This window comes from Dendrobates tinctorius, unplaced genomic scaffold (genome assembly GCF_039654945.1).
Source record: "Dendrobates tinctorius isolate UK_male_01 unplaced genomic scaffold, ASM3965494v1 ptg000024l, whole genome shotgun sequence".
Lineage (NCBI taxonomy): Eukaryota > Metazoa > Chordata > Amphibia > Anura > Dendrobatidae > Dendrobates > Dendrobates tinctorius.
In genome coordinates, this window is record NW_027361692.1 from 9,005,077 (window position 1) to 9,030,422 (window position 25,346).

The 25,346-nt window shown below is 42.2% G+C and overlaps 1 protein-coding gene across 2 annotated transcripts in view; it reads right to left on the bottom strand.

Annotated features, from left to right (window-relative positions):
* Positions 1 to 2,796: 2,796 nt before the first annotated feature.
* Positions 2,797 to 25,346, bottom strand: part of KCNQ5 (potassium voltage-gated channel subfamily Q member 5) — a 1,056,555-nt gene continuing 1,034,005 nt past the window's right edge. For both annotated transcript variants that reach the window (XM_073569339.1, XM_073569340.1), the window contains exons 13-14: positions 22,100 to 22,226; positions 2,797 to 5,483 (exon numbers count right to left, since the gene is read on the bottom strand). In XM_073569339.1, coding sequence (XP_073425440.1) covers positions 4,536 to 5,483; positions 22,100 to 22,226 — 1,075 coding nt within the window. In that variant the 3' untranslated portion in view covers positions 2,797 to 4,535. The remainder of the gene's footprint in view (positions 5,484 to 22,099; positions 22,227 to 25,346) is intronic.

Consider the following 25,346-nt stretch of genomic DNA (forward strand, 5'->3'; position numbering starts at 1 on the left):
TACGGTTCGGGGAGTGGTGTCGGCATGTTTGTACTGTGGGCAGACTGGTCATGTCCTGAAGGCTTTCCCATTGTGCTCCAAATTATCTGTGCCATCTGAGAAGTCACATTCCCCTGGTTGCTTGGAGGGAGGCGACCAGGGAGTATACATTTCCTCCATTTTGCCCTCCTAAAGTACCACGTCAGCAGAGGTCTTGGCTGGCGGGGTACCGGAGGTGATACCGGTGTTTGTGGACAGCGGAGCTGGAGTCAGTCTGGTGGATGATCGCTTTGTCCAGACTCATGGTCTGAGGTGTAGGAAGCTGGCTCAGCCTATAAGCGTCCGGGCCATAAACTCTGTTCCACTGAGCCAGGGGAGCTTGACCAAGGTCGTAGAAAATATCCAGCTGCATATAGGACATCATGAGGAGTCCTTGTCATGCTATGTCTTGGAGGGAATGCAAATACCTATTGTTTTAGGACTCCCTTGGCTGAAGAGACACAACCCGGTAATAGATTGGCGGGCGAGGGAAGTGGTCAGCTGGGGGCACTCGTGTGAGGGCTGCTGCCTAGAGACTACTGTCTCTGCCATCTCTCTTCAACAGACCCCTTCCTCTCCGGTGAGGGCAGCAGATGTGCTGCAGGAGAGTAGGGGCAAGTCTCAACCTTCACCATTGGCAAGCCTTGGGAGGCGCAGACCTTGTGGTGGAAGGGGTTGGAGGGTGGTGTACCCCTTGGTGATGTGCGGGGGTGTGAGTGTGGTGACACAGGAGGATGCCTCTGTTGTCAATCCCAGAAAGAGTTCTCCAAGTGGTGACAAATGAATGAGTGGCAATAAACGTTCAGGTCCGGACCTGTGTGTGAACGAGCGTGTATGGGTGGCCACCAAAAAACATAAAGTGGAAGTGTGTTGTGGAGTCCTACCAGCTCATACCAAACATACACATACACAACCCGCTCCCCAGGTCAGCGCTTCGGAGATGTGTGTTGCCTCCAGAACATACGTTGACAATACCAGCGGGCTTGTTTCTCATCAACCTGACATGCAGGTAGTTGCTGGGGTGAACTCTGGGTCTGGGCGTCCCCGCTGTAGGTGGTTCCCTCATGGGGAGCGGTCTTGAGGGTCCATATGCCCCTCATTAATGGGAGGGTACTGTCATGATCCATGCTGGATCAGGACATATAAAAAGCACAGGTAACCTTTTTTTTTCCCTAAGTTGTGCTTAAGGTTGATTTTTGCCCTCGGTGGCCATTAGGATTATTGCACTGTGGTGTCATTTGCTCTAAGTTTACCCCGGTGGTGGTGAGCGTCATTGAATTCTAGTTTCTTTAGTTAAGTGCACATGATTATAATGCAGGTGTGATTGCTGGCTCTGCTGCAAAAGAGTCACAGGTGTTGCAATCAGTTTGGTGATAGTGTTAATTTTAACCATCCTTGGTGGAGGAAGGAGCTGGAGAGCGTTCCTTGCAGCACTGTCTTAGCCTGGTGTGAAAGGAGTCATAGGGGATTTCCTTGTAGCTCTGACAGAGCTTGGTGGCAGCGACTAAGGGGGAGAGCTGCATGCTGGTGGTGGACTCTGTTGCCAGGAGCAAGTGCAACAGAGTAAAGCTAAGTGGTGTTTCCCTGTTTGTGTTTTTCCTTAGTGTGTATTAGTACAGCGGTGGGGCCAGTGCCTGCACCACCCAGATCCCTAGCAAGGGATAGGTGTAGGGTGTGCTAGGGCGACAGGTTCCTGATTGGTGCCTGGTGCGGAACCGGCATAGGGAACGTTAGGAGCGTTAGGGACACTGACTCAGGGGAGTGCAGGAGGTCTCCACGTCCCCTTTCCCCATCGCAGGGTCGAGCGTTGTAACTGTTTCCCTTCCCTTTGTCTTGTTGTTTTAGTTACCGGCCTGCGAGCCGTGTCACACAGGACAGTATCACGTGCCGCGCCCTGTTGTTCTAGTTAGCGGCCTGCTGGTCGCGTCACACAGGACAGGTCTTCCTATAACACAGGCCCTAGCGGGGTCCTCTGGTTCCTCCCGCCAGACCACAAGTCTTCCTGACAAAGTCTAACAAGGCTGGATGGGCCTGCTTCACTTTAACTGACCTCTACCCTGTCTGTTGTCCTAACCAAGGCCAACCCCGGTGCCATACGTCAATGCTGAAAGCAATGGCCCAGCTCACTCATGCCTCACACTCATCACCAAACGCGTCCGCCACCGGTTTGGTACTTGACTGACGATGTATGTTTATCGTACCCAGTGGGATGAAGGCTAAGCCTCAGCTCTTGACTGGTGTCATCTGGGCTCCGGGTATTTACTGGCTAAGGTCTGGAACTCGAGCCTTGACCAGTGTAGTCTGGGTTCTGGTGTTTGACTGGTGACTCTTTGGTTCTGCTTCCAAGTACACTATAACCCGCTGGCTCCTGCTTCTTACTGTGGCGTGTCACCTCGATCTCAGCATCTTCTCCAGCACATGTCCAGACCGCCGCTTCTTTTGGCACCAAAACCTGCTTTCTGTTTCGATTTTTGTATGCTCATTAGAATTCAACAGCAGGATCATAATAAGACCCTGAAGTGTTGCTGAAGGACTGTACAAGCTATTCGTGACCAGTGATCACTTTCATCTATCCTCAAAGACAAACACCGGACCTATGAGTTTACAATTAGCGAATCCGAACTGTAAAGTTAGGGGTTCGTACAGGACACCCTGTGTCTAGTGCTAAACTCCGAACATGGTCTTCTCCCGGACTTTTAAGCTGTAGAAACTTCTGGAGTCATCAGAGCCACGGCAAGTAGTGCCATGTCAGTAAATAAAATATCAGGATTGTAAAAATCAAAACAAACAAACATATTTGTGTTTTATTACGTCTTTCAGGAAAAAAAATATTCCATATATTTTCTTATTCATATATGATCCATAGAGTTGCTCATTAATGTGCACAAATTTTTATTAAATAAATTAAATTAAAACTATTAAATTTCAAGCTCATAAGCATTTCATTTAAGGCAAATACAGTATACCAAGTTATTTGTGATCATTTACCAAGAAAATCAAATAAGGGTACCTGCTTTGTCTAACGATGGAGAAAAAGTAATATAACCATTTTTTTTTCTTTTTCTTTTTAAATAAAAATTTTATGTTTTGCAATCATCTGTTAATCAAAATGCAGACCTATGAGATATGGCAAATGTACAATGAAATAAAGGCACGTGAAACATTGATTAAAATAAAATGAAAGGAAAAATTGTAGAGTTGTATACATTGTACAATACTTTTCAATGTACAGAACAGTTATTTGGCTAAACGGATGCAGACATTCAAAATAAGTTATTTTTAATACGAGCTGAGATGTTGAGATACCCTACATAATGTCACAAAATTATTAGTAGTAAACAAGCTTTAGTAAGAGCAAAAATGTACTAATGAAATAGAAACCCAAAATGCAATATGAAATGGCAAACAGTAAGAAGTGTTTTGTGCTTCAGACATCTTTCAGAATTGATCATTCATCTTTGTTCATGAAGGAAAAATAGTAAAACACAATAATTCAATTGCAATGACATCGGGGTCAGAGAAAGGAGTTTCTATCATCTATCCTATAATATCAGCAGGTATTTCAATATCTCCTAAGAATGGCTTTGTCAGAACCAAGCCAATGAATAAAAGAATCCAAAAAATACGGAATCAAATTGGCTTCAGTTCTTGTCTTTTTTTGTTTCTGAAATGATGTCCCTCGAAGCAGTTTTCATAGACAAGGACACCATATATACAATATACAGTATGTAAGTATGTTCACATAACAAGCCTATCATTTAACATCCAAGAATACTTTGAAAAGAAATGTGGAGGCAGAACTTTTTTTTTTTCATAGTAAACAGGTCAAGTCCTTCGTGAAAGAGTTTTTACAGCATTTTGTATGGTTAAGACTGCAGTGACTGGTTTCATATATTATAAATCTTCGTAGCAAAAGAGCAACCTGAATGTGATGTGCCAACTGTATGCTTGTCACAACACTATTTCACCAAAAATATACAGAAATCAACATTCTTGTTACATGTGCATTAAATTACTGGATGAATGAAAGTGTATGCGTCATGTTGTCACAACTAGCAGCGGGTACAGTCCAATCTTACTCATTTCCGCGGTAAAATTGCTAGCAGCTGTAACATCCTTTTCTTGTAAACATGACCTTATAGATCGAGTTTGGACAGATCAGTTTTTCTACCTTGATACAAAGTGCTTTAGACCATACAATTAGAGAACAGTACCAGAAAAGTGTAGGGCTTGCCAATACATTATGTCTATTTCAATTTGGTGTCATTGACTTTCTAGGTGAGAGGGCATTTAAACCATCCACTGTATACTGTATTCTATAGTTTATAGGATTAAAGATATAGGAATATCTTTCATTACATTCCTAGCCTTCACTTAAAACATGCATTTTCATGCAACCAAAAGAGATTGGCTTGTAGAACTTCCATTCAGGTTCTTTCTAATTCTTGCACTGCTAATTGTAAGGGCTTTCATGCAATGATATGACTGACTAAGGAAACTGTAAACCCTACAAAGTGTTATTTGTGTATGACGTGTGGAGGGCTAAGGGTTTCTGTACCATCCCTAGTTTTGCTAATGCTTTGAGATGATCTTGCTATTCCAGTCCTCATAGAGTCAGATAACAATGTGGTCTCCACCGTAGGCTCAGAGGCAGCATCGTAAGTTTCCGTCTCTGTCTCCAGCTCCTCATCTGCAATAAAAAGTTTTGACTCTCTCCACTGTGGGTACGTGTCCTGGCTGCCTCTTGAGACACTCGAGTCACTGCATGATAACTGTTCATTTAGTTCTTCTGTAGATTGAATCAGATTTTGTACAGAAATTGATTTACCAAAATCCTTGTGTGTGAATGGACCTGATGACAAGACCCCACTATTTGTATCAAGGCTTTTCCGCCTTACAAAATTTTTAGGTAAACTGGGTTGTGCAGGCTGTACGCTTTCTTTTGAAGCAACAAGGCAGGCGGTGACGTCACAAACATCCTCTTTTGTGGTCATGGGAATTATATGAATTGGTTCTGGTTTGCAGATATGTGTCAGTGGCGATACAGCTGGTATCTGTAGTGTTGTCGGTGCTGTTGGCTTCAAGACTTGGCTTATTTGGTTTGATATACTGTTTGTTACCACAGTTACAGGTCCATCATTTATATTTGCTGACACTTGTGTTGCTTGGCTATCCATTGTCGGACTAAATCCATAATAGGCAGGTGCATTAAATTCATTTGGTGTGAGCACAAACTGTAATCCCCGGGGGATGTTGGCACTAGCTGATCTGGTTATGAATCCACTGTTCTGTGCAGAATTTGACAAATCTTTGCTGTCTATTGGACTTTGATAATCAGAAGTTTGTTCACATTCAAATAGGGGCATCTGGAATGATGCCAATGTCAGTGCTGAGGCAGATCCCTTCTTTAAGACCTGTTGGTAGATATCAAGTAGGCTGTCCAATTTTGACTCAATTGATTGTACCTAGGAATGAAATAAAAATATAAACATATATCTCATCATTACCAATTTTAGTAATCATGAATTATGCGCAAAATATATCTTTTTCAAATGCCTATATCAAAAAGAGCCACATACAGTTCCACTGACGCTCCATCCTTTACTTCTGTTGAATGCATTTCCAAGTAAAAGCTCCTGAGATATAACTCAACAGAAGTGTTTGGCAGAGGCCATACAATGGCATTCATCATCCTTAGAACTCCCTTTTAACCCCCAAGCAACAGCCAGCATACATATAAGGCGGGCTTGCACTGTCACTATATGGACAGGAGTTGACCCCACTGTGTATGGTGAAGATGCAGGCTGCTTTGTAAAACTGGCACCCAAGGGTAAATGATGTCAGAGCTAGCTTTGATTGCATCAGTTCAACCCCATAAACGCCAGTGTCAAACATGGCAGCGGCATTTCAAAAATATCCAAGATGGCCTTTGCCAGTTTGGATCCCACTGCTTCCCCCATGCAAAGCAAATACAGGGTGCTGATAAATTGCCTTAGCGGCGGGGGACCTTTTTAAGGCCTCCTTATCTGCCATGGTATTATTCTTATAAAGTGCAGGCTTTTACTGAGCAATATAGGAGACCAGTAATACACTGAAATACTATAGTCGCAGATTCAAGTCCCGTAAGAAGACTTATAAAAACTTTAAAAAACATTTATGAAAATAGCAAAATATAAAAATAATGTACATATTTGGTATTGCCACATACTTATACAGTTGTGGCCAAAAGTATTGACACCCCTGCAATTCTGTCAGATAATACTCAGTTTCTTCCTGAAAATGACTGCAAACGCAAATTCTTTGGTATTATTATCTTCATTTAATTTGTCTTAAATGAAAAAACACAAAAAGAATTGCCCTAAAGCCAAATTGGATATAATTCCACACCAAACATAAAAAAGAGGGTGGACAAAAGTATTGGCACTGTTCGAAAAATCATGTGATGCTTCTCTATTTTGTGTAATTAACAGCACCTGTAACTTACCTTTGGCACCTAACAGGTGTTGGCAATAACTAAATCACACTTGCAGCCAGTTGACATGGATTATAGTTGACTCAACCTCTGCCCTGTGTCCTTGTGTGTACCACATTGAGCATGGAGAAAAGAAAGAAGACCAAAGAACTGTCTGAGGACTTGAGAAACCAAATTGTGAGAAAGCATGAGCAATCTCAAGGCTACAAGTCCATCTCCAAAGACCTGAATGTTCCTGTGTCTACCGTGCGCAGTGTCATCAAGTAGTTTAAAGCCCATGGCACTGTGGCTAACCTCCCTAGATGTGGACGGAAAAGAAAAATTGACAAGAGATTTCAACGCAAGATTTTGCGGATGTTGGATAAAGAACCTCAACTAACATCCAAACAAGTTCAAGCTGCCCTGCAGTCCGAGGGTACAACAGTGTCAACCCGTACTATCTGTCGGCGTCTGAATGAAAAGGGACTGTATGGTAGGAGACCCAGGAAGACCCCACTTCTTAGCCCGCGACATAAAAAAGCCAGGCTGGAGTTTGCCAAAGCTTACCTGAAAAAGCCTAAAACGTTTTGGAAGAATGTTCTCTGGTCAGATGAGACAAAAGTAGAGCTTTTTGGGCAAAGGCATCAACATAGAGTTTACAGGAGAAAAAAAAGAGGCATTCAAAGAAAAGAACACGGTCCCTACAGTTAAACATGATGGAGGCTTCTTGATGTTTTGGGGTTGCTTTGCTGCCTCTGGCACTGGACTGCTTGACCGTGTGCATGGCATTATGAAGTCTGAAGACTACCAACACATTTTGCAGCATAATGTAGGGCCCAGTGTGAGAAAGCTGGGTCTCCCTCAGAGGTCATGGGTCTTCCAGCAGGACAATGACCCAAAACACACTTCAAAAAGCACTAGAAAATGGTTTGAGAGAAAGCACTGGAGACTTCTAAGGTGGCCAGCAAGGAGTCCAGACCTGAATCCCATAGAACACCTGTGGAGAGATCGAAAAATGGCAGTTTGGAGAAGGCACCCTTCAAATATCAGGGACCTGGAGCAGTTTGCCAAAGAAGAATGGTCTAAAATTCCAGCAGAGCATTGTAAGAAACTCATTGATGGTTACCGGAAGCGGTTGGTCGCAGTTATTTTGGCTAAAGGTTGTGCAACCGAGTATTAGGCTGAGGGTGCTAATACTTTTGTCTGGCCCATTTTTGGAGTTTTGTGTGAAATGATCAATGTTTTGCTTTTTGCTTCATTCTCTTTTGTGTTTTTTCATTTAAGACAAATTAAATGAAGATAATAATACCAAAGAATTTTCAATCATTTTCAGGAAGAAACTGAGTATTATCTGACAGAATTGCAGGGGTGTCAATACTTTTGGCCACAACTGTAGATAAGATTGGCACAATTCTGCTTTTAGTACTTTATTTTGAACTAATCAAGACTACCTGAAAATATAATAAACTGTGCAAAATATGTTGTTAGGGATAGAGGTATCTCCCTTATTTCCAGTCTGAAACTCCCTTTTTCCTGCTGAGCTGAACTTTTTCACGTGTCAAAACCCCCTGTCTGCGATAATAGAAAAACTAGCAGGAACCGTGTGGTGGTAGGGTTCCCACCACAGATGCTTTCATTTTTGTGAAGCTGCATAGTGTGACTCTGTGAGGGGGGAAGAAGACCAGAAGTGGCGAGACATCTGACTGATGATGAGTGCTGAGTGTAGCACTATAGGATGAGTAGGCAGCAGGAAACAATACCAAAGTAAGCACTATCAGCACACCAGCAGTGGCTGTCCACCTCAGAAACATGCAATGGAATAAATCCACTAATGCTAATAATCTTCTATGATTAGAGCTCCGAGCTTCTGAAAGTCACATATAGTAAACAATCTTTTTCCTCCTCGTCTGTTTTTCTAATATAAATTTGCATGTAGATTGTGAGAATGCTTATTTATTATATTATTATTACTTAACTAGTTACCAAAGATGGGCAGATTGCTTTGTAGGATGCTAATCAATAGCTGTGTTGCAGATCCCCAAAGATAGGAGATATATTAGTGTCTGGTCCAGCGGCCATCGACTACTGTCCTGGCCGATGGACTGGAATTCCGCAAATCGATTCTCCTACTAGTTAAAAACAATTTAGATTTGTTTATTAAATGTTTCATTTAAAATTGTGCATTAAAGATATATTGCCTATGTTAGTCAACCAGTATTCTAATACCTTATCAAATCAACTCTGTTTCATAAGACATATTAATGGTATTTGATAGCTGATCCTTTGTTCAGGATACTATTTTGAGGTGGATGTACATGACAGATAGCAAATGAAAAATTAAATTCCAGAAACAGGGAGAAATCTTTATAAAACGTCTAGTTTTTTTAATGTACAAATCCAGAGCCTGTATTATCTGCCTAAGTTTGACAGATATTCATTAACCCCATAATGACCGCCGATACAAATTAAATTTGTTGGCCACTACAGGGGACTTATTCCCTCATCTTTGTTTTAAAACGGCGATTGGGAATAAGGGTATAGCGCGCCTCAGAGGCCAAAAATCTCCGGGGTTTCACCTGAAACTCAGTGGAACACATTCAGGACCGGATTTTCAGATCCCCGATGGCCGTTATCACGTAAAAAAAAGTGTGCCCATTATTAAAATCAATCAAAAGAGAGAAATGATGTTTCCCAAGTCTTCCTGGTACCTCTGCCAACCCCCGTTCCCTCCTGCTCTGTCCCTTGACCCTCTACCTCCTCTTCCTGAAAAAGAATTGTGAAGTGTGCCCACCCAGGACCGCCAGCATGCACCCGGCAAAAGTAGGTATTTTTCTTATTGGTTCCTTTTGATCACTGTGATGGGGTCCATCACAGTGATCAAAAGCCAATAAATAGTATGACATCCCCCATGTCATCCCCTTAGTCATATTTTTTTTTTAAAATTTATAATTTTTCATCATTTTTATTTTTCATTCTTTGCCGTTAGGGTTGGGCTTAGGGTTAGGGTTGGGCTTATAGGGTTAGAGTTGGACTTAGAGTTAGGGTAGGGCATATTTTTAGAGTTGGGCTTAGCATTAGAGTTGGGCTTATTGTTAGGGTTAAAATTAGAGTTAGGTTTGAGGTTGAGGTTTGGCTTATTGTTGGAGGAAGGGTTTTTTCAAAAGCTAAAAAAGAAAATGATGACAATATGACGACTAGTGTTGAGTGCAAGTGCTCGCTACTCAAGTTTGCAATGGGGTGCTAGAGTATGCACCGAGTATCGCAGGTTTTTGAGTGACATGCTTGATCTCCACCCCGCATGATGGCATATTCAATATGACAACCCAATGTTATCAAATTCTGTATAGTATCTTTGGGTTCAAAATCTTCACTATATCCCTGGATAAAATCCTTGAGGGTTGTAGTTTCCAAAATCGGGTCAGTTGTGGCACCATAGTGGCCCTGCAAATGCTACATGGTGCCAGCCATCTGTTCAGCCAAATTTTTTTTCCAAAATGTAAATATTGCCCCTTCCTCTTCGAGCCCTGCCGTTTGTCCAAACAGAACTTTTTGACTACAAGTGGGGTATTGCTGCACTCATAAGAAATAGGGTAACAAACTGTGGGATTTGCTATTACATCTTGCAAAAGTGAAAAACGGGCTAAAGAAATTTTAGAGGTACATTTTTTTCTTTCATTCCACTTTATATTAATTCCTGTGTAGCAATTGAAGGGTTAAAAAATTTACTGACAACAGTTTTAAAGTATATGAAAGGTGCGGATTTTAAAATGGTATAATTTTTGGGGAATACAGGTGTATGCAGTAGAAGTTGCACAATAAATTGTGGGGGTCATTTTCTCCTGTTACCCTTGTGAAAGTAAAAATTTGGGGCTACAGCTACGTTTTTGTAAAAAAAAGTAAAATGTTCATTTTTTCCTTCCACATTCAATTGATTCCTGTGAAGCAACTGAAGAATTAATAAACTTTTTGTGGTTTTCAGGACTTTGAGGGGTGCAGTTTTTAGAATGGTTTCACTTTTCGTATTTTGTGTCCCCCATAAGTGATGTAGTTCCTAACAAATTGTAAATTTTTGTTGGAAAAATTAGAAATTATTGATCAACTTTGAACTTCTCTAATTTCTTAACACAAAAAAATAATGTTTCAAAAACTATGCAAATGTAAAATAGACATGTGGCAAATGTTATGTATTAACTATTTTTTGTGGTATAACTGTGATTTAATGGCATAAAAATCTGAAGCTTGAAAATTGATATCGATATTTTCATAAATATACGCAAATAATATTGACCATAATTTACCACTAACATGAAGTACAATGTGTCAGGAGAAAACATTCTCAGAATCAGTGGGATCAGTTGAAGCGTTCCAGAGTTATTACCACATAGGCCGTGGTCACACTGGCGATTAAATCGGACGAATGCAATGCGATAAAAAATCGCATTGCATTCGTCCCAATGTTATTCTATGGGGCAGCTCACATCATGCGATTTTTTTAACGGATCCGATCCTCGGACCGAGACAATCGCAGCATGCTGCGATTGTCACCGATTTTCAGATCGGATTCGACAATGCAAGTCTATGGGGGTGAGAAAAAATTGGATTGCAAACGGACCCGATGTGTGACTTGTGGTAAAATCGCACCAAAAGCCGGCATTTTTTTTTTTTTTCAAATACAGTAAAATCACAGTGACCGGTTAAATAAAGAAACGAATTAATAGATCTAGACATCCTAAGTCATACTACAAGACTCGTTAAAGGGTTGATTGTGACTTGTAGGATCGCTACTACCAATAGGTGGCGCTGTAGAGTAAAAGTCCTCTTTCTTTCTGAAGAGGCAATTTGCATATTATTTTCCCAGAGGAGCATTGCACGGCGAATAAGTCTCCTTACCTTGACAAGCCACAGCTGGCATGTCACTCTCCGCAAGGAGAAACCTTACTTCTTAGACCCTAGTCCAGAGCCTCTCACCTTGCCAAATCAGATCTCATACTTTGCACTGACGAGAGCCAACAGCTCGAAACACCGTGTCTGCAAATTGAGATTCTGATTTGGCTTGTATCCTAAGTCATAATACAAGACTCGTTAAAGGGTTGATTGTGACTTGTAGGATCGCTACTACCAATAGGTGGCGCTGTAGAGTAAAAGTCCTCTTTCTTTCTGAAGAGGCAATTTGCATATTATTTTCCCAGAGGAGCATTGCACGGCGAATAAGTCTCCTTACCTTGACAAGCCACAGCTGGCATGTCACTCTCCGCAAGGAGAAACCTTACTTCTTAGACCCTAGTCCAGAGCCTCTCACCTTGCCAAATCAGATCTCATACTTTGCACTGACGAGAGCCAACAGCTCGAAACACCGTGTCTGCAAATTGAGATTCTGATTTGGCTTGTATCCTAAGTCATACTACAAGACTCGTTAAAGGGTTGATTGTGACTTGTAGGATCGCTACTACCAATAGGTGGCGCTGTAGAGTAAAAGTCCTCTTTCTTTCTGAAGAGGCAATTTGCGTAGATCTAGACACACACACACACACACACATATATATATATATATATATATATATATATATATTTTAGACATGTCATAGAGACACATTTATATATATATTTCTAATTCATACAGTTCTTCATTGCAGAATAGCCGCTGAAACAATTGCCGGCTTTTGTATAATCTTTCTCCTGCCCGACATGAAATGACACATGGGTTACATATAGTTAACCATTTCATTTCATGTTTTTTTTTTATGTCTATCACTATTAATTATATGAGGGTTTGTGGGTAAAATTTTGGAGTTGTAGGGGTTCATTTAAGGGGTTAATTCGTTGTATTAAATTGCTGGGACTCCCGCTGACGTCACTGAGGCTGCAGGGAGTCCCCGCAATTTAATACAACAAATTAACCCCTTAAATGAACCCCTACAACGCCAAAATTTTACCCACAAACCCTCATATAATTAATAGTGATAGACATAAAAAGAAAACATGAAATGAAATGGTTAACTATATGTAAACCATGTGTCATTTCATGTCGGGCAGGAGAAAGATTATACAAAAGCCGGCAATTGTTTCAGCGGCTATTCTGCAATGAAGAACTGAATTAGAAGAATTAGAAATATATATATAAATGTGTCTCTATGACATGTATAAAATAAATATATATATATATATGTGTGTGTCTAGATCTATTAATTCGTTTGTGTGCGGAAACCTGTCATTGGGCTCCATTATATGTCCATTTAGCTATCCTGCGAGAAAATCTCGCCAGACAGATGTCAAAAGGATCCTTACATGCGATTAAAATCGCATCGATGAAGAAAAATCGCATCAAAAATGGATCACTGGTTAAGATACCTTTGTGCGATTTCGGACAGTTAAAATCGGACCGTTTTTTTAATCGTTGTGTGTGACTCCAGCCATAAAGTAAAAGTGGTCAGATTTAAAACATTTGGCCTGGTCATTAAGGTCAAAATTAGCTCCGTCACTAAGTGGTTAATGATGGCAGGAATCTGAATTTTTAATGTATGTGAAATAAACCTTGACATTTTATAAGGATTTCTCTCTCTCTACTGCTGAAATTTTGAGCTTCATCTGAGATTAGGAAGACCATACACAGGAAGTCCTGGTACATTTGTTTTGAGTTGAGAATAAAGGCCCCGTCTCACATAGCCAGATCGCTAGCCAGATCGCTGAAGCGTCACCGATTTTGTGACGCAACAGCGACCTCGCCAGCAATCTCGTTAGGTGTGACACTTAGCAGCGCCAGGCCCCCACTGCGATGTCGCTGATCGTGCTTGAATGTCCTGGGCCATTTTTTGATCACTGGTGTCCCGCTGGCCAGCGCGCATTGCTGTGTTTGACACCGACGAGCCACCTCATTAGCGACTCAGAAATCGTGGACGCAGGCGAGAGTCGTCAGAATCGCTGCTGAGTGACAAGGTCCCAACAACCGCCGAGGTCGTTATACGGATCGCTGGATCGTTGCTGCGTCGTTGGGTAAAATTGACTGTTTGACAGCTTACTATTGACCATTTAGCGACCAACTAGCGATCCTTACCAGGTCGTGTCGTTGTCGGGATCGCTGGAGCGTCACTAAGTGTAACGGTACCCTTAGTCACTGCCCTAACCTCTGATGGCTTATCTCTCCTGTGAGAATGGGATTTGGCAAGTTAAAATAAACATGGATAACTCTTCTTTGTAGATATCTGTTGTCAAAGAAGAGTGTTTGGGCACCTGATACACATTAGATAGTCAACCAGCCTAAGGGTCCCGTTACACATAGTGATGCTCCAATGATCCCGACAATGATACGACCTGGTAAGGATCGCTGGTATGTCGCTACATGGTCGCTAGGAAGCTGTCAAACAGGCAGATCTACTCAATGATGCAGCAATGATACTGCGATCCGTATAACGACCTCGGCGGTCGTTGGGACCTTGTCACACCGCAGGTATTCTGACGACTCAGACCTCGATAGGCATGCTTCAGTGTTGCCTTTTCCACGCCCCTCTGCTCTGATTGGTGGACACTACTGCGCTATCACTACGCGGTTTGCTTCAGCATCACTGTCTGAGTTGCTAGTGCGCAATTTATTCGTGGATCCTCAGTCACTTCCACGGGGACACGCGATTATTATAACTGTACACGTTAAATGTTATGACTGCATATAATTGATAGCTGACCTATAAAAGGAAACGCTACAAAGATCCTAATTTGAGACCACCTATCGGAGCTGAGGGGTCAATGAAAAGACAAAGCATAATTACGCCTGCGTCCCTGAGTTCTGAGTCGCCAACGAGGTCGCTCATCGTTGTTATGGCGTCAAACACAGCGATGCATGCTGGCCAGCGGGACACCAATGATCAAAAAATGGCCTAGGACATTTGAGCACGATCAGCGATATCGCAGTGGGGGGCCAGTCGCCGCTATGTGTCACACGTAGCGAGATCTCTGACGAGGTCGCTGTTGCGTCACAAAACCTGTGACGTTTCAGTGATCTCGCTAACGATCTCGCTATGTGTGAAGTACCCTTTACTGAAATCACAAGTCAGTTTACTATAAGTCTGATTTTAACCAGGGTGGAAAGTTGCTACAAAATGCAGCTGTCATTCTAGCAGACAAGGCTAACCTGTGCATTATGGCTCTTTCACCACACATACCGGAAACACTGATGTCTGACATGTCTGTTTTTTAACAACAGCATGGGCCGCAAAGCATCCCGCACACGTGCACACTGATGACACATGGATAACATTCGTGTGACATCAGTGTGACATGTACCGTGAAACAAATTCTATATCCAGATAAGTATTGTAAATAGTGATGTATATGTGCACATGGGAGAATGGCAGACTATTCGGATTAAATAGTGAACCCAAAGGAAGAATTACCAAACAAATGTCATGAGGTATACGCAAATCAAGTATAGGTGAAACAAAAGATTTTTACATTAAAACAACTTTATTAAGGAGACATGGTGAAGTGGTGGCACGAATAACAAGGGGTGCCTAGTGCATACAAACAACAAGGGTACATCATAGAATCATAGAATCGTAGAGTTGGAAGGGACCTCCTGGGCCATCTGGTCCAACCCCCTGCTCAAAGCAGGATTCGCTAAATCATCCCAGTCAGATGTCTGTCCAGCCTCTGTTTGAAGACTTCCATTGAAGGAGAACTCACCACTTCTCGTGGCAGCTTGTTCCACTCATTGATCACTCTAACTGTCAAAAAGTTTTTTCTAATATCTAATCTGTGTCTCCTCCCATTCAGTTTCATCCCATTGCTTCTAGTCTTTCCTTCTGCGAATGAGAATAAAGTTGATCCTTCTACAATGTGACAGCCCTTTAGATATTTGTAGACAGCTATTAAGTCTCCTCTCAGTCTTCTCTTTTGCAAACTAAACAATCCCAAATCCTGCAACCTTTTCTCATAAGACAGGGTTTGCAGACCGGTCATCATTCTGGTCGCTCTTTTCTGAACTTGCTCCAGTTTGTTGATGTCTTTTTTAAAATGTGGTGCCCAAAACTGGACACATTATTCCAGATGAGGTCTGACCAAAGAGGACTAGAGGGAAATAATGACTTCACATGATCTAGACTGTATGCTTCTGTTAATACATCCTAGAATTGCATTTGCCTTTTTTACTGCTGCATCACACTGTTGACTCATATTCAGTCTGTGATCTATTAGTATGCCCAAGTCTTTTTCACATGTGCTGTCACTTAGTCCTATTCCTCCCATTCTGCATATGCTTTTTTCATTTTTATTGCCCAGATGTAGTACTTTGCATTTCTCCCTGTTAAAAACCATTCTGTTAGTTGCTGCCCACTTCTCCAGTTTATTTATATCTTTTTGAATCCTCTCTCTCTCTTCTCTAGTATTAGCTATCCCTCCTAGCTTTGTGTCATCAGCAAATTTAATCAGTTTACCCTCAATTCCTTCATCTAAATCGTTGATAAAGATGTTGAACAATACAGGGCCCAGGACAGAGCCCTGTGGTACCCCACTTGAGACATTCTTCCAACTGGAGTCATACACTAAAAAAATGTTAATTAAAACCAAAGTAGTTACAAATAGAAAAGACCAGGCAAAAACTACAACAGGGAAGGTATAGTATGCAAGTACCAGAGTAAATGGCTGGGGGGCAGTAAAATAAACAATCCAAGATGGAGTGATAAAGTGTTAAACTGTGGATGAAGTAATAGTGGCACAGTGATGGAAACACAAGGAAGTCATGCTAGAAGTAGTTCATAATATAAAGAGGTTTAGTGCTGAAGTGTAATAGCAGCATGGTACCCATGGTATTAACCTATACCTGAATGTGCCAAAATAAGTCCAGAGAAATGAGAGGGTATACTTTTTTTATTATTATCATTTATTTATATAGCACCATTGATTCCATGGTGCTGTACATAAGAAGGAGTTACATACAAATACACACCCCAACGCGCTTTTCGGACAATCGTCCTTCGTCCTGCGTGCCATACATACACAGCTGACCCTACACCCTTTGTATACCCTCTCCTTTCTTTGGACTTATTTTGGCTTTTCAAGCATAGGTTGACACCATGGGTACCATGCTGCTATTTCACTTCAGCACTAAACCTCTTTATAAAATCAACTACTTCAAGCATGACTCCCTTGTGTTTCCATCACTGTGCCACTATTACTTCATCCACAGTTTAACACTTTATCACTCTATCTTGGATTGTTTATTTTACTTCCCCCCAGCCATTTGCTCTGGTACTTGCATATATACCTTCCCTGTTGTAGTTTTGGCCTGGTCTTTTCTATGTATAACTCATATGATGTACCCTTGCTGTTTGTATGTACTAGGCACCCTTAGTCGTGCCACCACTTCATCATGCCTCGCTAATAAAGGTGTTTTAATGTAAAAATCTTTTGATTCACCTATCCTTTATTTGTTTATACCTCTTGACCTCTATTTGGTAATCCTTCCTTTGGGTTGACATGCACCGGAGCCGGGGAATCAGCGGTACTGTTCTCGCTGTTCCCTGATGCCGGGTACCGAAGACAGCTCACATCATTGTCCCCTGCTTGCGCAGTGATCAGCACTAGCAGGGAGTAATGTTGACAGTTGTATTCAACTGTTAACAGCAAGAGCAGGCCGTGGCTGATGGAAGTATGTATCAGGCACCACCTGCGCTATAAATAAATGAAAAAAAAGGTAGGGGGCACCCAGCCAAGCTAAAGCAGACAGTTCGGGCTAATATTCTCAGGCTGGTAAGGGGCCATGGATATTGGTCCCCCAAGCCTAAATATAGCAGACCGGAGCCCCCCAGGAAATGTGCATTAGATGTGCCAATTCTGGAGCAGGACGTTCTCGCGTGATCAGCGATAAGCAGTGGGGGAGCGGGTCGGAGGTAAGTATCAGACATAGCGATGACGCTAGCAATATCGCTATAACGTCACAAAACCTGTGACGTTATAGTGATATTGCTAGTGATATCGCTTAGTGTGACAGGCCCTTTAGTAATGGAGAGGTGACTGTAAGACGCCTATCCATTACTAATCCTATAGTTATATTGTATATAGTAATATTGTAAATAAACACACTGCAAGAATAAAGTCTTTAATCTATGTATATAAAATTGAATGTTTGTGTGTGTGTGCATCACCAACCAATCGCGAAGCATCTTTTATTTCACTAGAGCTGTTTAAAAGAAGCTTAGCTGTGATTGGTTGCTATAAGCAACAGTTTTCTCACTCCACGACAACACCTCAGCAGACAGTGACCGGGTGGGAGAAATCTAGCATCCCCGTAAACATTAAGCTCCCAGCCATTGTCTGCCCCCCAGAAAGCAGCAGAGAGCACATGACAGAAATGAATCATCCCCTCCCGTGCCCATATACCCATCACACATCCTCCATCTCATAGGCACATCTTCCCTCTTAAAGGGATCTCCGGTATGGAAGTTAGGCCGTGGTCACACTGGCGAATAAAACGGATGAATGCAATGCGATAAAAAAAATCGCATTGCATTCGAACCCATGTTATTCTATGGGGCAGCTCACATCATGCGATTTTTTTATCGCATCCGATCCTCTCACCGAGACAATCGCAGCATGATGCGATTGTCACCGATTTTCGGATCGGATTCGACAATACAAGTCTATGGGGGTGAGAAAAAATGGGACTAAAAACGGACCCGATGTGTGAGTTGCGATAAAATCGCACCCGGTGTCCTTTAGCAAAAACCGACAATTCTTTATTCCAATACAGTAAAATCACTGAGACCGGTTAAATAAAGAAAGAATGAATATATCTAGACACTATATATATATGTATGTATATATATATATTTTATACAAGTCATAGAGACACATTTATACATATATTTCTAATTCATACAGTTCATCAAAGCAGAATAGCTGCAGAAACATTTGCCGGCTTTTGGATATTTATTCTCCTGCCCGACATGAAATGACACATGGTTTACATATAGTTAACCATTTCATTTCATGTTTTTTTGGTATGTCTATCACTATTAATTAGATGAGTGTTTGTGGGTAAAATTATGGAGTTGTAGGGGTTAATTTAAGGGGTTAATTCGTTGTATTAAATTGCAGGGACTCCTGCTGACATCACTGAGGCTGCAGGGAGTCCCCGTAATTTAATACAACACAGCAGCTCATTCCTCAGTGGTTCTCAGCCTGGACGGTCCCACCTTGGCACCGTCCAAATTGAAAACTATTTATCGCAGACATGGATTACGGTGTGGGAAAGAACAACAGACTCGTGAGGGATATGATTGTTTTTTTTATCTTTGTTTTATTCAGGAGACGTGGGCTTCAGTGGAATGGGTATTAGGTGAGTATAACTGTGTTTACTATTTTTAAATAAAAATGGAAAATGAAAATTGTTTTGTTTTTATGCGCTTTTTCTGGGGTGGCTACGGGATGCTATTTTTAGGCTGGAGGGGTCAATATCCATGGCTCCTTACCAGCCTGAGAATAACTGTCTGCTTTAGCTTGGCTTGTTGTCAAAAATGGGGGGCCCCCACAAAGTTTTTTAAATTATTTATTTAAATAATTAAAAACTACGACATGGGGACCCCTCTATTCTTGACAACCAGCCATGCTAAAGCAGACAGTAGAGGATTGCAGCCCGAAACTATCAGTTTTGCCTGGCTGGTTACCAAAAATACAGGGTAACCCCATGTAATTTGTTTTTCAAATTATTTATTTATTTATTTATAGCACAGGTGGCGGCTGATAAATACTCCTATTAGCCGCCGCAGCGGACAATGATATGAGCTATTTTCAGCAAACACTACCGCTGATTCCTAGGCCTGTGTCATACCGATGCGGCACATGGGCAGTACACAGTTGCAACACGTATGCCACAAGTATTAAACACATGTACACACAGACACATATCTCCGGTGCTGGTTTTTCGTGAGAAAGAGCCCTTAAACAGCTTTCAATACATGCACGAAGCACACAATAATATTTCTATAGAGGAAATTAGTATCAGATCACATAGATAAACATCAAATCTCAAGGTATTCCTGTTCCTAGACCCAACAACGATTTAATAATTGGTGGTATTTTACATAGAATGGACTCCTCTAAGCAAGATGGCTCATATGGCCTCTAAGCAAGATAGCTTGTATTTTTTATAAAATCAGTGTTTTATCCGCTGCAGATCTAGCAGTTCTCTAAATACTAAGCTCTGTATAACCCGCCCATACCACTGATTGTCAAGTTTCTGCCTATGCACAGTGTACACAGAAAAATGACAATCGGTGGTTGGAGCGGGGTTATAAATAGTCATAAATATAAAGGACTACATGGTAGATTTACTAGTGATAATCTCCTGCTGACAATTCAGTGATTTTATCAAAACTACAGCAAGCAGCCCAGTAAGTGACACATCAGTGGGGTACCACAGGGGTCAGTTTTGGGCCCGCTTCTTTTTAACATATTTATTAATGACCTTGTAGGGGGCATAGAGAGTAGAATTTCAATATTTGCAGATGACACTAAACTCTGCAGGGTAATCAATACAGAGGAGGACAATTTTATATTACAGGAGGATTTATGTAAACTAGAAGCTTGGGCTGATAAATGGCAAATGAGCTTTAATGGGGATAAATGTAAGGTCATGCACTTGGGTAGAACGAACAAGATGTATAATTATGTGCTTAATTGTAAAACACTGGGCAAAACTGTCACTGAAAAAGACCTGGGTGTATGGGTGGATGACAAACTCACATTTAGTGGCCAGTGTCAGGCAGCTGCTGCAAAGGCAAATAAAATAATGGGATGCATTAAAAGAGGCATAGATGCTCATGAGGAGAACATAATTTTACCTCTAGATAAGTCACTAGTGCGACCACACTTAGAATACTGTGCACAGTTCTGGTCTCCGGTGTATAAGAAAGACATAGCTGAACTGGAGCGGGTGCAGAGAAGAGCGACCAAGGTTATTAGGGAACTAGGGGGTCTGCAATACCAAGACAGGTTATTACACTTGGGGTTATTTAGTTTGGAGAATCGAAGGCTTAGGGGTGATCTTATTACAATGTATAAATAAATGCGGGGACAGTACAAAGACCTTTCTAATGATCTTTTTACTCTTAGACCTGTGACGGGGACAAGGGGGCATCCTCTACGTCTGGAGGAAAGAAGGTTTAAGCATACTCACAGACGCGGATTCTTTACTGTAAGAGCAGTGAGACTATGGAACTCTCTGCCATATGATGTTGTAATGAGTGATTCCCTACTAAAATTTAAGACGGGACTGGATGCCTTTCTTGAAAAGTATAATATTACAGGGTATATACACTAGTTTCCTTAATATTGCGTTGATCCAGGGAGCTAGTCTGATTGCCGTAAGTGGAGTCGGGAAGGAATTTTTTTCCCCAATGTGAAGCTTAAGGCCCCTTTACATTTAGCGATGCACCAGCGATCCCGACAACGATACGACCCTGTCAGGATCACTGGTGCATCGCTAAATGGTCGCTGGTGAGCTGCCACACAGGCAGATCTCACAGCGATGCAGTAGCGATCTAGCGGTCGTTACTTACTTTTCAGACCCGGCAATCCTGATGTGCTCCCGTCCGCGTCCACGCGTCGCTCGTTGGCGCCAGCAGGAAGCCCAGCAGGAAGCGCTCGATGAGAAATGGAGCTGCGCGATCTCGCGTGATCAGCGATGGACAGCGAGGGAGCCGGTAGGAGGTAAGTATCACACATAGCGGTATCGCTGCTGCGTCACCAAATCAGTGATGCTTTAGCGATATTGTTAGCGATATCGCTATGTGTAAAACCCCCTTTACTGTTTGCCACATGGGTTTTTTTTGCCTTCCTCTGGATCAACATTGTTAGGGCAAGTTAGGATAGGATATGGGTTGAACTAGATGGACTTAAAGTCTTCCTTCAACCTTAATAACTACGCTACTATCACTGGAATTAGGGTCTCTGTCTCTACATCATGTTGCTCCCAGATTATGTGGCAAAAACCTGATGCCAGATTCCCTTTAAATGACTGTGATTGGTTTCCATATAACTGATCGGCAGTCAACTAAGGGCCGCAGTCAGCTAGTCTAAAGAGATACTTAAGGCCCCTTTACATTTACCGATGCACCAGTGATCCCGAACACGATATGACCCGGTCAAGATCGCTGGTGCATCGCTAAATGATCGCTAGTGAGCTGCCAAACAGGCAGATCTCACTAGCGATGCAGCAGTGCTCGGCGGTCGCTCTTACCTTTCAGACGTGGCGAGGGTGTCAGCCTTCCGCCTGCGTCCATGGCTCGCTCGTCGGCGCCAGCAGAAAGCCAACGACGAGAAATGGACCAGGCTGATTTCGCGCAATCAGCGATAGCCAGCGGGGGAGACGGTCGGAGGTAAGTATCACATGTAGCGATATTACAAGCGATATCGCTATGTGTAAAGACCCCTTTAGTCTGAAGTCCCAAACAGGAGAGGTATTTGTGATGCTGCCATTTTTAGCCCCAGGGGATTGTCAAAATGTACATACTGTAACAAAACTTCAGCTGTGTAAGTAGGAGCTAGTCTAGACAGGATTTCATCTTCTGACAATGAAATGTAGGGGATTCAACCACAAGTTTATCAGGAGGTTGCATTAATTTTCATTATAAAATACTTTACCTGTTTTTCCACTTTTACTACTCGGCCCAACATACTGAGGTCATCCCCTGCCTCAATTTCATGTACAGTTTTTTCACGACTCTTTTTATCTGTTGCTATTTGACCTTTGCCAAGAATCTGATCGACCCTGTACATGAGAAATAAAGCACATTGTAATTAATTCAGCAACAACAGACGAAACTAGAAGACAACAAATTTTAAGCAATACAAATGAGAATATTACAGTTTTCACCTTAAGGTCTTTTGCACATTATAGTAAAAATTGGCCGAGTGCTATCTGTCATTTTAATGGATAGCACTCGCCCTCATGCTTTTCAGTGAGACTGTGCACATGCACAATTTTATTATCGGGACACACTCGGCCATTCAATTCTAAATGTGAGAAGATTCATGGACAGAATGAATGGAGCAGATGTAGAAACTTTTTTTTTTAATTCGCCACATCCAAGAAAACCGGATCACACTCTGATTAATCTCTGATCAGAGTGTTAATAGCATAATAGAACCGATTTTCTCGAATGAGAAAAAAATGGTCATTTGACCCTAAGGATACAATCACGGCTGTATTCCTAGGTTGTGCTGCCTTAGGCACTGATAGTTAACCCCTTTAAATGGGAGTCTCCTGAATATTTTGGAGTTAGCTGGTATTGCATTAAATTGTATTCATATTATTGTATTAATTTAAAGGAGTTGTCCTTGATTTAAAGGAGTTGTCTGCTGCTGTGGAAATTTTTAGCCAGCCCTGCAGCTTGCCAGATATAAATGGTGTGCAATGTACACACTGCTCCACTTGCCAGTTCCAGTAGTCATCATGAGATAGCAGTATTCCATTTACATAATTGCTGTTCAGTGTGGACTGACATCTCAGCCACTCCTCTAAATAGTTTCTACTGAGAAGCAGTTGAGACAGTTGGCTCTTGATTAGTATGCAAACCGCATCATTGTGGTAACATGTGGACTGCTACAAGGTGCCAGAAAAAGAACTTTACACAATCAAGGATGTGGAGTCATTTAATAGTGATGTCAAGCTGGCTCATCCCCCTCCTAACTTGATTGATGGCCCAAAGGCTGACAGGAAATTATCTCCCAATCACCTCATACCATGCAGTGTCCTCCCTCCCCCACTGCATCTAGCTCACCCTCTGACTTTGAACCAGTCACAGAAGAAGAAGTAAGCAGGCTCCTTTCATCTTCTGGCTCAACCACTTGCACCAGTGACCCATTTCTGTCACTTGTACTCCAGACCCTTTCCCCTGCTGTCACCCCTCACCTAACTAAAATATTTAACCTCTCTCTCTCTTCTGGTATCTTTCCCTCCTCATTTAAGCATGCCATCATACATCCACTCCTTTAAAAAACATCCCTCGACCAAAACTGTGCCGCTAACTATAGACTTGTTTCTAATCTTCCCTTCATCTCTAAACTCCTGGAACGCCTGGTCCACTCCCGTCTTATCCGCTATCTCTCAGAAAACTCTCTTCTCGACCCTCTCCAATCCGGTTTCCGCTCTTTACATTCTACTGAAACTGCCCTCACTAAAGTCTCTAATGATCTACTAACAGCTAAATCAAATGGTCATTACTCCATGCTAATTCTCTTGGATCTCTCTGCAGCATTCGACACTGTAGATCATCAGCTCCTCCTCACTATGCTCCGTTCCATTGGCCTCAAGGACACCGTTCTCTCCTGGTTCTCCTCCTATCTCTCTGACCGCTCCTTTACTGTATCTTTTGCTGGCTCCTCCTTCTCTCATCTTCCCCTTACTGTTGTGGTTCCTCAAGGATCAGTCCTAGGCCCCCTCCTCTTCTCTTTGTATACTGCCCCTATTGGTCAAACAATCAGTAGATTTGGTTTCCAGTACCATCTCTATGCTGACGACACCCAATTATACGCTTCTTCTCCTGACATCACGTCAGCCTTTCTAGAAAACACCGGCAATTGTCAAAACGCTGTGTCTAACATCATGTCCTCACTATATCTGAAACTGAACCTGTCAAAGACTGAACTCCTTGTCTTTCCTCCCGCTACTAATGTACCTATACACGACATTTCCATTTCCGTGTGTGGTTCTGCTATTACTCCCCAGCAACATGCCCGCTGTCTTGGGGTCATACTTGACTCTGAGCTTTCCTTTGTCCCCCACATCCGATCACTGGCTCGCTCTTGTTATCTGCATCTCAAAAACATTTCTAGAATTCGACCTTTTCTTACTTTTGACTCTGCAAAAACTCTTACTGTTTCTCTTATTCATTCTCGTCTCGACTATTGTAATTCCCTTCTAATCGGTCTCCCTCTTACCAAACTCTCCCCCCTCCAATCTGTCTTGAATGCAGCTGCCAGGATCATATTCCTCGCCAATCGTTACCCCGATGCCTCTACCTTGTGCCAGTCATTACACTGGCTACCCATCCACTCCAGAATCCAGTACAAACTTATTACCCTCACCCACAAAGCCCTCCATGGCTCAGCACCACCCTACATCTCCTCCCTTGTTTCAGTATACCATCCTACCCGCGCCCTCCGTTCTGCTGATGACCTGAGGTTAGCATCCTCAATAATCAGAACCTCCCACTCCCGTCTTCAAGACTATACACGTGCTGCGCCAATTCTTTGGAATGCACTTCCCAGGTCAATACGATTAGTCCCCAGTCCCCACAATTTTAAGCGTGCCCTGAAAACGCATTTATTCAGACTGGCCTATCGCCTCAACATATTAACCTAATCTATCCCTGTGTGGCACAGCCAAAAGTTTTTTTTACCATAACCAGGTTCCCCGCATCATGTTCCCACATGCTTTATGCATCCATTAGCCCTCTGCATCCGTACTGTTACACATTTAACATTATGGCCTGGTCCATACAATCAGGGCAACTGTTACCACCCACCTTTCGTGTCTCCCCTTTTTTCCTCATAGATTGTAAGCTTGCGAGCAGGGCCCTCATTCCTCTTGGTATCTGTTATGATCTATGTGATTATTGTTATGCTGTAATGTATATTGTCTGTACAAGTCCCCTCTGAAATGTAAAGTGCTGCGGAATATGTCAGCGCTATAGAAATAAAATGTATTATTATTAAAGGCCAAGTACGTAATCAGAAACCACTTTTAGCGGTATCTAGCACATGCGTATTGAGCTGGGGTGTACTGGGCTCATTGTTATATTGTGAATACCACCTATGTGTACTGCTACCATATTGCTGGAGACTGGCTGGCCTGACCTCTGAAGAAATGATCCATCTCATCAACTAT